The sequence below is a fragment of the Tympanuchus pallidicinctus genome, unplaced genomic scaffold (genome assembly GCF_026119805.1).
Source record: "Tympanuchus pallidicinctus isolate F22 unplaced genomic scaffold, pur_lepc_1.0 scaffold25, whole genome shotgun sequence".
NCBI classification, from domain to species: domain Eukaryota; kingdom Metazoa; phylum Chordata; class Aves; order Galliformes; family Phasianidae; genus Tympanuchus; species Tympanuchus pallidicinctus.
Window position 1 is genome coordinate 4,696,888 of NW_026294742.1, and position 16,926 is coordinate 4,713,813.

Consider the following 16,926-nt stretch of genomic DNA (forward strand, 5'->3'; position numbering starts at 1 on the left):
TGATCCATTGGAAAGTCATCTTTGGTTCCCAGAGGCTCCACACTGGTGATGTGAAACCTGAAATGTGGCTTCACTTGGCTTCTTCTACAGACCACGTTTGGAAAAAAGAGGTTTGCCTGGGGCTGTTGTATGTCTGATGTCCTGTGCTGTTCCTGCTTTCAGTGTCTTCTGCTTTCTCTAAGTCATGCCAGGGGACATTCCTCCACTGCCAAGGTTTGGGCTGGGTGCGGATGTGACGGTGGGGTTATGCTGGAGCCATCAGTAAATTCCTAAGCTCAGGCCTTCTAGCTCATAAAACACAGAATGCAATTATTGACAGAGGATTTTACTGCAAATGCAGTGAGTCTAAAGACAAGAGAAAGATGTTAATAATAAAACCTTAGTTACTTGTGTAATTGCAAGTGTTCCTATACAACGCGTAGCAAAGCTGTTTTTCCTGGCTTGCAGTAGCATTTAGAATGATTTAGCATTTTTGTGTTTTCTCTTGAACGCCAACAACAGCAGCATTTGGACTGTACAAAAACAGAAGCAGCATAGCTATTAATTCATTTTTGAAATTGTTTTAAAATTGTAATGTTTTCTACTTATTGCATACGTACATTTTCTCAATTCATATCAAAGCGTAGGGTTTTCTATGTGATTCCTATTCTCCTTCCCAAATAATTGCTGAGGATCTCAAGTAGCAGCAATTTCTCAAGTAGCAGGAATTACTGTGAATTACTAAATCGCAGTAACATTTCTCTGACATTTTTGGGTCTTTCTGGAGTTTTTGAGCTACACTTGATTTTATGGAATAGTACTGTTCCATTTTATCCGCAAATTTAATGTGATCAGGAGACTTTTACTGTTCCTTTCTAAAGAATAAGTGAAATGAGGACAGGCTCTTGGCTTCTCCTTGTGCCCTGTGCATGAAACACCTTTATTGCACTCTGCTGTGTCCTTTGTATTTGTGCTGCTTTATAACTGTTCAGTACTGCAGTTCTCCTAAAGGAATTAATAGCAGCTGGAAACTAGCAAACCTTACAAACCCTACAAATGACCACAACATTCTGCCAGCTCCCTCCTCCTGCTCTCTCTGTGTGTGCTGGCTCAGTGGTTACAACCACTGTTGTCCAACTCCTGGAGAGCTGCTCACGGTGGTAGGAAGCAGGTTACAAGTCAGAATACCAAATGAGTAACTGTGGCTGTGATAATCGTATGCCTTGTGACTCAACAAAACTGCTCTGTTGTATCAGGAATGCAAAGCTGACTGACTCATTTCTACTTTCACCTAAATAATCAGGCCTGACTTTTTTTCAAATTCCACAAAGAAGAAATCCTATTTACAATCCATTGTCCTTCCAGTCTCCTCTGAGAGGAGCCCAGCGGTTTATCCTAGGTTGGGTTTGACACTTTAGGTCTGCTATCATTAAAAACTCAAAATGAAATTCTGAAAAACAAAATCATGGAGACTGGAACTAAAGAAAACTTTTAGGATCCTAAGTGAAATCTATAAATTTAGCGTAGCTCATATTTTATGTCATGATCACTTATCAGTTACTAACTTCTGTCAGGTTTTTATGGTGATGAGAATGTCTTCCATTGACGAAGATTCCACTTGTGTCTATGAAGAAGTATTCAAATCTTTTCCAATAATAGCAAACAAATATTTTGCCTTTGTTTCATCTTGCACTCTACGAACATTAAAGTCCTTACTGACCATACTAAAAACATAGCCCTTCTTCCGACCAGCTCGAAGCTAATGTAGGTGGTACGTTCCTCACAAGTACTTCCTGTAATGGAATGAAGTCTCATCCTAAAATGTAAAATGGCAAATTCTTCGTTAATTTCATAATTGCACCCTTCGTCTCTGAAAGGAGGAGGTAGATGAAGATCTCAGTAAAAATAAGGAAGCAGGAAGAGTGGAGGTTTTTCTGGAAATAAACCAGAGAAAGATAAATAAGGATATTTTCATTTGATTCTACTTGATTCTCCTTGAATCATTGATCATGATTTCATTAATTAGAAATCTAACTGCTGCAATACTGATGAAAGAGTGTAAACAAATAATTATATCGTGATCTGGCGTGTGGAATCATGTTCAAAACATCAGTGACTAGTCACTAACATTAGTGGTTAGTCACTTACATTATAAATGGGAAAGGCATTCCAAAATCAAGGAATCCTGTCCAGAAACATCTTTCAGTCCCAGCAGCTGATGATCTAGGTGTCTGATTGAAGATTCCCCCAAGGATGGATTTGGTGGCCCATATGAAAAGGAGACAGTCATGAAGATGGACAGAGCATGCTGGCTGGTTCTGTTTTGAACTTCCTAGTTTCTCCTTTATTTCATGGTTTATTATGATTCTATCACATTTGTGGGACATTACTGTGGCACTGAACACTCAATGCTAGTGTTAAATTTCCTGGTTTCTTCATACTTGTGTAAATGAATTGAAGTCCTCAGACTTATTGAATGGAAGTACACTCATTGGTCCCTTCATAATCTATGTAGAGCCCTGTCACTCTCCCTGTGACAGTCAAGTACTGTGTGCTACTACTACTTTTCAGTAAAAGATAGGCAGAGTGAGTAGTTAAAAATAACTTATTTCTTGCAGAAGTCTGAGAAAGAGAGAGGCCTTGGCATGGGTTAAAACAACATGCAAACATTAATATTGGCAAGTTAATCATATACAATCTGGTTTCTCAGTAACTGTGAGACGTACAGCAATAGCAAGCATTTGAGAGAGCAGCTCTTGGATTTAGCATGTTGGTTTTGTAGAACCTGGGAGAATGAATGCTTGGAATTGAAAGATTCCTTCAGGTAAGAAGTAGTGATGGTAGCCAGCAAGACTGCCCCAAAAAGACTGCTTTTTTGCAGGAGGCAGTGGGGCTAAATCAGAGCGAGCCTATCTGGAGCTCATAAGAGAGGGACAGAGGGACTCAAGGCTCCATCTGAACATGGAGCTGAGCTGTGCAGCACGGACGAGCAGTCAGTCCTTCTGCAGTGTTCCTGCTGTGCTTCTGCTGACACCTGTTCCTGCAAAAGGACCAGCAAAGTCACAGTGACACTGATCGAGATTCTTTCCTCTCTGTGTGCTGAAGTCACATTTTCTGCATGAGGGTTTGGGAGTCCTGAAAAGAAGATAGGAGAAGGAGGAGAGTAAAATCAGAGAGAAGGAATTGGCAAATGAAAGTGAAAGTTTTCATGGCAGAATACACTAATGATCTGGTGCACTGCCAATGGTGAACACTGATCCTAACTTGTATTTTTCCATTTGCCTATCTATATAGCTACTGTATGGCACATCTGTGCAGTGCATTTCAGAAGTATTTCCATTTGCAATTGCTTCTCATTGTGAAATCTGTGTAAAACGTGAATAGAACAGCATGGAAGAACATAATATATTTGCATTCACCTTTGGTCTCAAGCTGTGCTTATTTTCAAACATACAACGTAGGCATTAGAAATTCCCCTTTACAACATCATTAGGAAAGCTGCAAGTTGTATAGAAGCACTGCCACAGAGGGACAAAAAGGTCATCATGACACGAAGATAAAAGAAATACTTCATCCTGGAAAGCAGCACTTTGTGTTTTGGAAGCATGGAGGCATAGGGGCAGTGTAATCAGCACTATTTATTTACTTCTTTATATTGCACTTGCAAATAGATTTCCTGAAACTCTTTACTCGAAATAAAATTAAAACTTCACACATTATTGTGGCATCCAGTCCAGCAGTCTTTAGCAACTTCTTCTGTATGGAAGCATATTTGAAATGGATGCCAACCAGAAGGTAATGTTCTATTCAAGTATACAGAATGCTTAGCTGTAGGGAACAGGTCAGTTACACGTGGACCAGAGACCAGAAGCTATGATATTAAGAGAACTGCAGTGGTATATTAATTAAAAACATGAGGCATCTAATTTTACATTTTATTCCCTTAACATCATCTGGGGCTACATGCAGGGGAAAGTTAACTGTGGTGGAGTAGCAGCAGTTTGGGGGATGTAAATACTGTGATATGGGAAGATCATATCAAGGAAAAGCAAAACTACTGCTGAAAAGATGCAACCCAGGTACAGAAAAGACGTGAGAAGTGTGATGGTGCAAAAATATCTGCAACAGATATGAATTCATTGAATGAATGCAAAAGGGACGATAAAGGCCAGATAAGAGTGAGGAGAGATGTCTGTGTAAGAGGGAAAGTAGGCACAACAGCATCTCCTAAAATAAGTGATTGCCACCACAAGCTATGTGTGAAACAGCAAAGTACTCCTCCTGTATGCCAGGGCACCTCTGAAAGCTGACAGGACCTGTGGGTTCTCCAAAGGTAAGCATGCTAGAACCAAGGTTTTGAGAGGAGTCAGCTGAGTGAGCTAATGCATGGAGTGTTAACGAAGCCCCAGGCTGCAATTACAGTCAGGAAGACCATGGAGTCTAACCCCGAGTGAACATCAGCTTTTCTGGGGCTTTGGGAAGGTTATTTGGTTTCTTTAAGAATGGGAACTGCAACTTCTCTATTCTTTTCCTGGGGAGCTTCTGACAGCTTAATATTGACAGCCAATTCTGCCAGCTGTTGTACTCAGCACTTCTGAGAGGAGCTTTTCCATCCTCTGGAAAGGGGAAACAGAGGAATGAGAATTCCTCAGACTGAGGAATTTTTCTGTCATTTCTTTCCTGCACCTTCTGCTTAAGCAGTCACCTGCCTGAGGCTGAGATCAATGTTAACTTCGTATTATTTCTTATTTCATATGACTGATTTTTTTTACAGCAATTACACAGGACTTAAAACAGAGAGATCAAATATTTCGATGTACTGACAGGAGAGGTCCCTCTAAATAAAAGATTTTGTAGCATGAATACTTCCTATTTTGATACAGGGAGTGAAAACAGGTGGAATATGAAATCTAAATTAGGTTTCAGTTGCTGGAACATGCTTTATTATCAGAGTTTCTTCTCTGGCTATTCCTTCAGAAGGAGGAAGTAGATTATTTGAAATTTTTAAGTAGAAAACACCTTAAGCTCAACACTGATTCAGAGTTCCAGCACAATGTGAATGGTAAAGCTGCAGAGAGGCAGGACTTACGGTCCTCCAGAGCAGGAGGCATGGTGTACCATTTGTACCAGTGATAGAAAATGGAAAAATAATTTGTAGTTTTATATAAAGGTAGAAGAGTTTGGGGACAGAAGTGGTTAAATGCAGCAGCAGTCAGCAGGATTAACAGCTCCTGGAGAGCAGCAGTGGCAAAGTGCAGAACTGCACGCAGATGTGCTGATGTGATGTTGAGTGTAATGTGTCCTAATCCTGCACAGATCAAGCAGATATTTACTATCGCAGCTTCCGCTTCTTGTCTTGAGCAGTTACTTATTTATGAAGTGGGCTGAATTTTCCAAGTTCCAAGTTTCCAAGCTCTCTCACTACTCTTCCAAGTGCCTCACTCCCCACCTTGCTCCCAGTCCCTCATCTCCCAGCTCTCAACACTGCCCGCATCCTTCTGACTGCATCCTGCTGTCCACATGTCAGCCCTGGGAACATCTGTGGCTATGAATGTCTTCCTGCCACAGAACTGTTAGAGGAGGGAGGCACCGAGAAGCAAAGATAAATAAAAATAGGACTACTTGGATTAATGACAAGCTATCTGTGGGTTGTTTTTTTTATTATGGTTTATTGAGATAAGTCTATGATAAGGTTTAACTCTCAGTTTGATTTTGAGACAGAGCTTTTTGTCAGTGGAAGTTGCTTATTGTGGCTGGTCAGAGCTTGGTGCAGTGTATCTTTTCTTCAGTCACGTTATTCTCCACAGTCTGATGCCTTTTCTTCTTATATCTGAGTGTTTTGAATTCTTCTGTAATTTCAAAGGTTGATTTCCCTTTTGTTTCTGGGACGAACATGTAGATGAGAACTGACGAAACTACCAGGACAACAATGAAGATGAGGAAGCAGAAGGGTCCAAGAGCCATCTGGAGATAAAAATAGAGTAAGATGAGCGACTTCCCTGGCAACACTGGCTCCTATGGATTCTTGCAAATTGTTGGCTTGTCCCTAAGAAATGAGGAATACATTAATTATATGTTTTCAGTCTATTCTGAAGGCAGCAGAGGCTATCAGAACTCCAGATGAACTCTATATGAATGGTCTCCACATGCCAGTGGTAATTAAAATTCACAGCTTTGGTCATCTACAAGAATTTAATCTTACTCCCTCGCCAGACCTGCTTAGAAAAACAGTTGAAATTGAAAGAGTCAAAGAGAAAATTGGAATCCCATTACATACAACAGCAAAGGGGAAAAGCATCCCAGTGAAAGCGAGGCCTAGCCAAATGATGATTCCAGCGATTACAAATGCGGAGGGCCGTGCTGAGAGGGTGAAGATTTCATTCATGACAGATGAAACAGCTCCACCTGGGGAAAAAAAAACAACGTAAAAAGCAATAAGAAACACTGCTGTGTGTTTTGTGGAGAATGGGTTAACTGCTCTCCTCAAAGTGAATAAATTGTTGTCACTCATCAAACACCGCCCCAGTAAAGTCAGACTACTGAGATCACATAAATCTAGGCAGCACAACCACCTCTATCAGAATTCACCTACCAACTTCTCTTACAGTCCATGGAGAGAGATGGACACCCCTGAAACGCAATTTCTCTCCGCCTAGGATGTCTGAAACATGGAGGTGAATGACTCCAATGGCCTATTTCTCTCCACTGTCTGTAGGTGCTAACTGGTTCTGCTACCATGGCAATTTGTTAGGTTTTAAAGACATTTGTAATCCTCATATATTGCCCTTACAATGATAAAGGCTGACACTTGATTTTGAAGATTCCATAACTCAATGTCGTCATTAGTCATGTCAACCACAGAGTAAAGTTTACTTTCAAGTGAGTGTAATCATAGTAGAGAGCTTGTAAATTTGGTTCTGCTATTATTGATGGCAGTGACTCAGAAAAAAAAACAAAGAGAGAATGAGAAAGGACAGAGTAATGCTAAGAGACACTGCATGCTACCATATATCATCCTTTAATGGAGTTGAATTTTACAGGTGAATTGAGAAAACTGATATTTTGGAAGAGGCTACCTCTGCTTTAGGGCAAAATGGACTGCTGCTGATTTGCTATATCCCATGGCCTGTGTGTACCCCTGTGGTCTAAGTTTTGCTGTTGCTGCTTATATTGTTATACTCACTTGGTCCTATTCCATAGGCAATGATGAATAAAAAGATCAGAGTAACATTGCAGTAACGCGTCCAGAGGAATCGATCCTAAACAAAGGCAGAAGGAGGGATGACAATGACGATTTCAGATCACAGCTGATCCAAACACACTGGAGAAGAGATGTTGATGAAAAAGCCCACAATGCTGAGGAACAGATTCTCACTAGAACTACTGATATTTGTGTACTGAAAGCAGCAGACAGTCAAAAGTATCCTGCAGTGTCATACCTAAAGAAGTGGGTTAGACTGTGCACCCTGCTCGGGAAAAATAAGGAATGAATTCCAAGCAAGTTACAGCATAGGGAAAACTGATTCAATCTAATGGTCAAGAAGTTAGACAATTTCAGAGAAATGTTTAAAACTTGTGAATCAGAAGATATGTGTGAAAAAGAGAGGAGTGAATAGTTTGTGGACTGAGACAAAGATTGAAATGCAGTGCTAAACCCTGGCAATATCAAAACTGTGCCACTGGGCTGTAAGTTTGTGTTCAGAAGATATTCTGACCTGCTCTTTTGGATGTCAGAACTAAGGCTGACTATGTTTCTGATGCAGGTCCACCCCTAGTGAGACATTTGCTTACACTCAGTAGAAGGCTTGTTTCAAGCAGCGCCAGTACCAGTGCCATCAACAAATAACCACCCCACAGGAGTATCCGGCGTCCAAAGCGATCGATTATGGAGCTCTGAGAAGCAAAAAAAACCCATATATCACTGGGGGCGTGGGCAAGTGAAGTGGCTATGAGCCTTCTAATAGCTTAGACATTCCTTTTCAGTTCTCTTTACTCAAGAAAACACAAATCATGTTAGTAGCAAGTTAGTTATTTCATGGAGTTCCTACTGGTCTCCCTAATGCCATGAATTACTCTTGCTGCCCAAACATTGCAGCAACTTTTTCATGAACACTGTAATCAGTGGATGCATGTTATGATTCCATTCAAATAAATAATTAGATATGTCAGTGAAAGGAAGTAGGCATGCATATTTGTCTTTGAATGACATTTTATTTATATTTGTATAGATAAGAGAAGGATTTTATAAGAAGTTATGAAGACTGAAGATAGGCAGGAATACGTAAAAGATGGGAAGAAATTTAGCAGGGACAGTAAGAACCACTTTACAGATTTATGTGCTGCCACGGGAAAAATCTTAAACTCACCTAGTGAAGATAAGGAAGTAAGGAAGTATAGACTTAAATCACATGAGGAAGAATAGACCCAACTCAGTCTTAAAGTCCCAGCATGATCTGACTTACACAAAAGATGACGGAGATGAGCTCACAGGCTGCAACTCCTAGAGCTACGTATGGGATTATGCTTTCATGGAGGTTGGCTGTCTGAAAAATTTCCGATGTGTAGAAAGTGATCTGGGAAATAAGAACCGTTTTAAAAACGAAGCACAGTCAATGGATGTGGTACGTTCTCATCCTGCATCACTTAGACCTAAATTTGTCATCACTGCAATAGCAATAGTATAATACTGGGGCTCATTGGAGGTGATGTAATAGTTTATTCTGTGGCCTTTTTGCAGTTATTCAGAAGGTGCTCAGCTGCAAAGCTCCTGCTGGTCTGAGCACCTTTGCCCTATTGACAGTGGACAGAAATAACTTCTCTGCCCACATTGCCAGGCAATGCAATGAGCAGAGTCCAGAATGCTGGTGGTGATCAACAGAGCTTCACAGACAGAGGCAGGCTCTGCGTGTTACACAGATCCAGAGGAAAGTGACAAGTTGGAATCACAGTGATTTGGTTGGATATAGGCTATACTCAACTGCACTCAGGCCACAGAGCTGTAGACTCAGTAGAAGCAGGAGCATGGTATACAGCTGTGGATGCACAGATGGTTCTTTCAGCATCTCTAGAACATTCATTATTTTGGTGCCTTTTGTTACAGCCTTTTCCTTCATCATGTCATCAAGTTCTGTGTGATAATTCTCTTCTCCCCAGAGCTGCTTCATGGCTACAGAAGGGACAGAATGAAGCATATGCTCCCATTATCTGATGTACTGATCACTTACAGTTGAGTCCGTGCCTTGATTCATCTGTCACTGAGAAAAGAACTAGAACGTCACTTACTGGAACCTGCTGAGACTCTAAAATTTTACCTTACCTTTCAAGCAACCATCCTTGTCTCCTTTTTGCAGAAAGAGATATGGAGGAGACTCGGGAAAGAAGGGCAAAAAGAGCAGTTGGATCAATGCCACAAGCCCAGAAAAGGACAGTAGCACATTCCATGTGTCTTCAGTTCCTAAAAGATCTCTGCGAAGGCATACAAGAGTAGATTTATAGTCCAGTAGAATTACTTTTTGCAACCAATTTGTTATTTTCTGGATCCTAGACTAGCAAACTATATATACATATAACTGTAAAGAATAAATTGAAATAAAACATACCTAGACTAGGGAAAGAAAAAAAGCCTGATATCTCAGTTCTACTGCAAGGCTGAGATTTTTCTTGTAATTTGAGGTTTCTTTCCTAAACATCAGTGGAGTTTGAATATTCTCACAACAGATCTCTGAACAAATACAGTAATTCTGCTTGAGGATATCATGAAATCAGCAGAGAAAATCTCAGGTCTCAGGGGCCTATTAAGCTTGAATGTGTATATATATATATATATTCAATATATATAAATTGTTCTTAACACTGCACCTTCAAAGATGGATTTAATCTTTCCTCAAGAGAAGTGTCTTCCTCTCCTCAGTGACTGACAAGGGAACCTCAGTGACTGGCATGGGGCAGCTGTTTCCTTTTTGGCAGCAATAGTTAAGCAAAGTACAACCCCCCCTTCTGTGTCTGTTTGTAGGACTGGACTTTCCTGACACACAGAAGACAAATAGAAAATAGGACCAGAAGGAGCAGCACAAGTACCGTAATCCAAGAACTCTTGCTACAGCTTTTCCTAGTGCAAGAAACATCGAGGAGGTCACATTTACAAAGCCACGCATCTTCTTAGGTGAGATCTCTCCTGCATACTGAACATGGGCATTCATATATATTCCTAAAAAGAAGACAAGGGAGAACTGAAGTTACAGAAAATGAGAGTCCCTTTTCATTTCACCTGCTCCACAGTAAGTACTGGGAAAACGTACATCCTACTTAGCTAGCCCATCTGATATCTTCCTCAGTAAGAGCTCTTGAAAGCAAAGGAGAGCTCATCATCATAATGTCCCTGCCCTCTGAACGCACTGCACTTTGCAATAGGCTTGAGCAGTCTGCTGCCTCAACATGAGATGTGATCTTCTTACCTTTTCCCAATCTGTTCCTTGTTCCACTGGGGTTACTGTGCATGCCTGGGTACTCCTAGCAGGAAGATTTCTGTATCCACCCCTAAGAATTCACATTAACATGGAATAGTGGGGAGTCCTACCAGAACAGATGCCTTCGAGGAAGCGTCCAATCAGGATCATCTCAAAGGATTTGGCTCTCCTACTGAAGCCTGTGTTCAATGTGGCTATTATTAGGACCACATCAATGATTAGCAGACATTTCTTCCTACAACAGCAAAAACATGTTAGTATGATCCACATTTTCTTCTTCATCATTAACTAATTTCTGCCTGTTCTTTTCTTGATTTATAGACTAAGTCATGTTCATTTTAAACTCCATTGCTTATTGGGCAACGATATCTGATTATGAAAAGGCATGATGTTCTCCCACAAGGGTGGAAAGGGAGAAGTTAGGCTTCTCTTTTCTATGCTAGTATCATGTGAACACACTATGAGACTGAAAGAAATTCCTGCAAGGCAGAGACTGATAAAGAATGGTCTTCTTCACTTCTTTCCTTCCGGTCAGAACTCCCATCCTGAACACTGCAGTTGTCACCTGAACTAGGCACAGCCAGCCTTATGGAGACCTAGATTCATTGTCCACTTTCACCCAGAGAGTTTTGGCCTTGTTCTTTATGGTCACACTTGAAAAGATGGTTCTGAATGTGGTTTGACAGACTTCTACTTGCCTTTGATGAAACTGTGACTGTTCTTACAGATGAATGAACCTGCATGTTTTGTAAGAGCTGCAATCAAAGAGTTGTCAAGCTCCCTAAGCATTATTGCTCAGTAAAGTCATTGCAGAGAATGATTCCTCACTAACATTTCAGCAAAAATATAGGAATTATACGGCACAAAACCCAGTGAAAATGGGATCAGAAACAGTCACATGTTCTCATCTCTCTTGTGTACCCAGGTTTAGATACACATGCTGAGCAGAGCTAACGCTGCACCGAGAGGGGGCAGTGACAATTCTGGCAATCACTGTGCTAGGTGAGTGAGGTTTAATTGCCTCCCTTGTGGCAGCATTAGTGAAATGCTGGGAGATATACTTACTTTCCATATTTTGCAGCCAGGTACCCACTACACAGAGACCCTATCATTCCCCCTACACAGTATGTAGACACAATGAAGGACCAAAATAATGTGAGAGTCTCTTGATGCAGCGGTGAACCGTATCGCTCCAGCCAGGTTTCATTGATAAACTTCTGAATGTACTGGGACAGAAAAAAAAAGTTTATTCCTCTGAGACACTAATCACAGTGATTCTTCTTTATGTTTACAACTTAAAAATAAAAATATTAATAGTTATTATAAAAATCAAGGATATAGGGCTTTTGTTTGCAAATTAGTATCTATATAAGCCACAAATCCACTAAAATACAGTTTATTGCCTGTTCATATGGCGGCTGTAAGCAGCTGCTTGGTCATTAGCACTGTGAGCAACAGAGTCTGCTAAGGAAGGAAAGGTGTTATGATACTGATACTGAATATACCTGATACTGAAAATACCTGCTACTTTATTTTCTATGTTCCGCCCATTCAACTACAGATCACAGTAGGTGCACTGCATGTTTTCCAGTTTTCTCAGCTTTTCTAACACTCAGTGGGAAGCTGTCTTTGCAGTACAGCTCCTAACACTTATACACTACTTTGTGCTTTGATACTGGACAGTAAGGGTTGGGAAGGGGCTGGGAATAAACTCATATAGTAACATGTAAGAGGAAATGTAGAGCATCTTCAAAGTATAAACACAAAACAAACAAACAAACAGTTACAGAAACCAAAACCAAGCCAAAACAAACCAAAACAGACAAACAAAGAGAAAAAAAAAACAGTTACAAATATGATTTTATGAAAGGTTTTCTTACCGGAGAAACATAATTGATCACAGTCATCTGAAAGCCACCTAAGTGGGTTCCACCAATTCCTAGCACCAAAATCATCAGCAAGAGCTTGCGGTATTGAACCTGCCGAAGATGATAAAACACATCCAAAGTTCCTGAGCCCAGCAAGGCCTACAGAACCACGAGTTAATTCATGAGATCTTACATCTTTCCATTTCTATGATTAAAAAGCCTTAATCATCGTCATCACAAAACAAAATCAAAACCAACCAAAGAAAAACAAAAGCAGAAAAAAATCATTTCCTGAACATTAACAGCCTGGAATATTAGCAGCCTAGAAAGCAGTCTATAATTCCTTCAGTTTTGCCAGCCACAGAATTTTAATCATAAAAATAATAGAAGTGATAAATCATAAAAATCCATGAAAGCCTTTATCAGCAGCTTTTGTTTGCTTTTGGATTGGTACGACTGCAGCTTTCATGATTCCCTTTTTTCCTTTGGTTCTCAGACACTTTGTTCACCTGTTTCCTGGGATTGATCAAGTTCACTCTCTTAAAACTCTTATTTAAAAAAAAAGTATCTATTATCCCCATAGGAATCTGCATTTTCAGAGCTCCTACTTGAATGACTCCTATGTTGTCTATGATGTACACTGAATTTTAGAGCACTCTTCACAAGCATGTATGTTTTCAGACATTTAATCAGGTCATACTCTAAGCAGATGAATATCTGCAAATGTCTTGGAGAGTGCGTGGCAGTAGAGCAGAATGCTTTTTCCTTTTTCTTCTTTTCTATAATACCATTTTCCCTGTTTTCCTCTTTCCTGGTTTCCCACATCCTCTCTTAAACCTCACTTTTGCACTTGCAGAACATTTTCTGCACGTGCTGTGGGTCAGTATTATTGCTGAGTCAGTGTTGTCCCCAGCATGTACTCCGTTCTTTTCTGTTACAGTAAAGACTGCTTGATTCCCTATGCTGCAATCTTCAAAGATTCTGCTGCTGTCAGTGGCTGGGCTAGAAGACAAGATGTTGGATACTCACCAGCTCTGAGAGGAAACCAGCCATCTCCTCTTGAATACCTGCCTGCTCTGGGAGCCCTTGTCAAGTCAGTCAGATGAGTGATGTTTCCTATGCTTAGATTATAACAAGTTGGGATCATAGCTCTGAAGTTAAATTCTAACTACATGGCTTCTAGTGAATTATGTCCTCCTCCATCACTGGCCAGGATCTCTTCTTGCTGGTTTAATAATTCCAAGACTCAGATATGCCACGTTGATTACAACATCAGTAAATGTTTATCTTTGTATTGGGAGTGCTCCCCTTTACTTGCATTGCTAAAACGAATGTGGGTTTCTGCTTGGTGAGGATCAGGTGTTGGCGTCTTTCCTTCAGGACAGCAGGTTCTCTAGGCAGGGATTTCCTCCTCTCCACTCTGCTACAAAGTTAACCCACTTAGTACAGCAGCTGGGCCGTGCTGCCTGATTTCCTGCATGCTGTAAGATTTTCAGTCAGTGAAAGTGATTCGAGCAGCTTCCCAGTGCAGGACATAAAGTATTTGAATATTGGCATGGAGGAGGAGCCTTGGTCCTTGCTAACACCCAGATGGCCTTGCTTTTTCCAGAACTACACAGAAACCTCTCTATTCCCACTTTGTAACAGTGGACAAGGCCTGGTGTGCGCCTGTTCTGGTTTGGGAGTTGATTTTAAGAAAATTTTTCACTTTGACAAGATTGTTTTGAACAAAAGGCTTTTTCCTTCAGGCTTCTACTCATATTCTACACTAAATACAGCTCCACATTTAGCAATGCATTGGTAGTGCCTTGAGGGGAGGTGGGAAGGGGAGGCTGTGGCTTTAAAGGAGACAGGAGTTTTGCTCAGGAGCACGGTGGAAGGGTTGCATCCATCCCAAAGTTTGCCTTTTCCCTGACAGTGTCTGGTAGCTCAGCAGCACTGAGCCTGCTATGTTATGCTGACATCCCAGTCACTCCGTCTCCACACCTTCTTGCCTGGGCATCTTGTAGCACATCAGTTCACTGGAAGAATTTAAGCTGAATTCTTCTTTCCACATCATGAGATCTTCATTACTTTCACATCAGCTGTAGTTATGCATTTTCCTTCACCTTCTCCTCTTAGCATGGGCTCCTCAAATGTTCTTGGTTGTAAAACCCCAGAATCCACCCTTCTCTTCCATTATTATTGCCGGGCTCTCTGTCTTTATTTAGATTTTCTCGTGCTTCTTACAAATTCTTACTCTCAAACTCCAGTCACATTCACACAGCCCTCCTTCAGCTGATGATTTTTGCTGCCACAGAGAAGTGCAGTCAGATGGCACAGCTGCCCACTGGCCTCTCCGATCCCCTGCTGGAAGGGATGCAGATCCACCTCCTAGCATCATACCAGGACTGTACCCAGCAGAGTATCCCAGGTCTGGCAGGCACAGATTACAGCATCTGGTTGAGCTAACTGTCCCCAGCAGAGCCTTGTCCTTCTTCCTCTCACTGTCTGTATTTCTTTCAGAATACTCATGCAATTGTCATTTCCATCTGTCCCCTCACGTTTGTGCAGTGCTTTAATATGGAAAAAGCAAGACTTCAATGTCTAGTACAGCTCCTACTCATTTTCCTATGGAAGAAGGAATGAGCCTTTTCACCTAAGATTAGTTCTTGTTCCAGACTTGACATACTTCTGTGATCCTAGAAATCTAATGGATACAGTGCTGATTCACAAGCACTCATTTAACCTTTATTCGCCATACAAGCTAGTTCAAGGCATCATTAATAATTAACCATGCTTCCCCTTGTACAGACAGTACTTAATAGTAGGGGGGAAGAAGGGGAAAAGTCAGGCATGGTGAGCAAGATCGTACTGTAGAAAGATGCATGTGAGAAATGAGTTTTCAGTCTCTTTTAGAACACAAAAACACTCGTCGCAAACCAGTAAGGCTGAGAAATACCAGACCAAGTGAAGACATTACCTAATAGTTTCTCTTCAAAGATACAGACAGCAGCTCCCCCAGACCTCCTGCTCCACTATGGGCCTCTCCTGGGCTGTAGGGAACTTCTGCTCAGCATCTGGAGCACCTCCTGCCCTCCTTCTGTACTGACCTTGATAGCTGCAGGTCTGTTTCTGTCATATTTTCTCACTCCTCTCTCCAAGCTGCTGTTGTGCAGCATTTTTACCCTTCTTAAATCTACTGTCACTAAGGCATCATCTGCATTGCTCAGTGTCACTGTTATGTCCAGCAGCAGGTCTCTTTTGGAGCCAGCTGACTGGCTCTTTTCTAACTTGGGGCAGCTTTTGGGCTCACAGAGGCTACTCCTGCAGCCCCCCTGCTATCAAAAGCTTGTCATGTAAACCTAATACAGCTGTGAAGGCCACTGCTTTTGGTATTAGCTCCTGGCACTGCTACAGATATTGCTAGAGGGTGGTGTGATGATCAAACAGCAGATTAGGCCTGCAAAAGAAACTGCTTCTCAACATTTAGATCCTTTTGCAAATTTTATTGCATTGTACAGCATCTGCAACAGCCAGTGGTGGAGGTTTCATTTCCAGAATAAAAGCTCCCCCTGATAAAACAATCCCAGAGACTGGCATTCCTCTGGCCCTGACTCCTTAACTGGTGAAAGCCAAACACCAGCGTGATCAGTGGGATGTGTTTGCCAAGTTGTTGCATTTTTATTTTCTTGTCAGCAAACTGCAAAGCACAACAAGCAAAAGCATTTCACGTTGTAAAGCAATGAATAGAAAAAGCGAGGTCCTTTTCCCATACTTTGTAGTGAGAATTGGAGTATTTAGAGACCTAGAGAGATGAGCAGATGCTCACATACAGGTTGGGCTCTCTAGCAGAGGCACCACTCTTTGTTTCATCAATACCAGAGACGTGGGGACTGAATCCCATTGAAACTCAGTGTGCCTTCTCTCTGACATGAAACAACTCCAGGCTGAAGGCATACTCCAATGTCATTGTAATGGTGTAGGAGAACCCAGCCCACAGTGGATTAGCCTACTAAGGGTTTCCTGCATGTCTGCTTTCTTTGCTCATGCTTTCTTTCAGTGGTGGTCAATCCTTCTAAGTCCAAGTAGAAGAATCTCAGAAATCTAAATAATGTACCCATTTGGGTAGAGATGGCAGGTTATATTGGATGCTTCTCTAACATAGTGTTTCCTTTACTTCTTTACACTTTTCTCATTCAGATGCAGCAATGATTTCCCTCCAAAAAGCTAAAATAAAAAAATAATAATTAAAAAAAAAGATTAAAAGAAACCTGCAGCTCACAGAAACCTGGTCACAAGCAGCTCAAGAAAGTCCTAGTTGACCCAGAACTGCATGCTTGCTCTCAAGTCTGATTGTAAGAGGGGAAAACACTGTGTAGCAATGATGTCCTCTGAAAGGAATGGTGCCCTTCTTCCACTGGTTCAAAGAGCAAAACACTTTGTCTGGATTGAATCTCTTCTCTTGAAAGCTCAGCAGCACCATCTTGTAAATGGTAGCAAGTAATTTTGATGTGAAAGCCTCTGTCCAGCAATATGGGAGTCCTGGGTTTGATAGAAAAAATAGCTGATCCTGTGTTTTCAGTTTATACAGATGCTAACTTGCAGAGAGTGAAGATATTCTTTCTTTACTC

The 16,926-nt window shown here is 41.2% G+C and overlaps 1 protein-coding gene and 1 long non-coding RNA gene across 2 annotated transcripts; one reads left to right on the forward strand and one right to left on the reverse strand.

Moving 5' to 3' along the window:
• The first annotated feature begins 1,929 nt into the window (after positions 1-1,929).
• On the forward strand, positions 1,930-11,752 carry LOC128083899 (uncharacterized). The gene is made up of 2 exons (XR_008208245.1): positions 1,930-2,803; positions 9,992-11,752. It is a non-coding gene; the product is annotated as an uncharacterized LOC128083899 (long non-coding RNA).
• Positions 5,607-13,518, reverse strand: LOC128083898 (solute carrier family 2, facilitated glucose transporter member 11-like). Its single transcript, XM_052689509.1, has 12 exons — positions 13,343-13,518; positions 12,326-12,424; positions 11,511-11,671; positions 10,556-10,680; positions 10,057-10,186; positions 9,296-9,444; positions 8,958-9,145; positions 8,442-8,552; positions 7,771-7,872; positions 7,163-7,238; positions 6,257-6,384; positions 5,607-5,943 (listed from the first exon to the last, which is right to left on the reverse strand). Exons 1-12 carry the CDS (start codon positions 13,364-13,366, stop codon positions 5,737-5,739), a joined length of 1,500 nt encoding a protein of 499 aa, XP_052545469.1. The 5' UTR covers positions 13,367-13,518; the 3' UTR covers positions 5,607-5,736.
• Between the last annotated feature and the right edge of the window lie 3,408 nt (positions 13,519-16,926).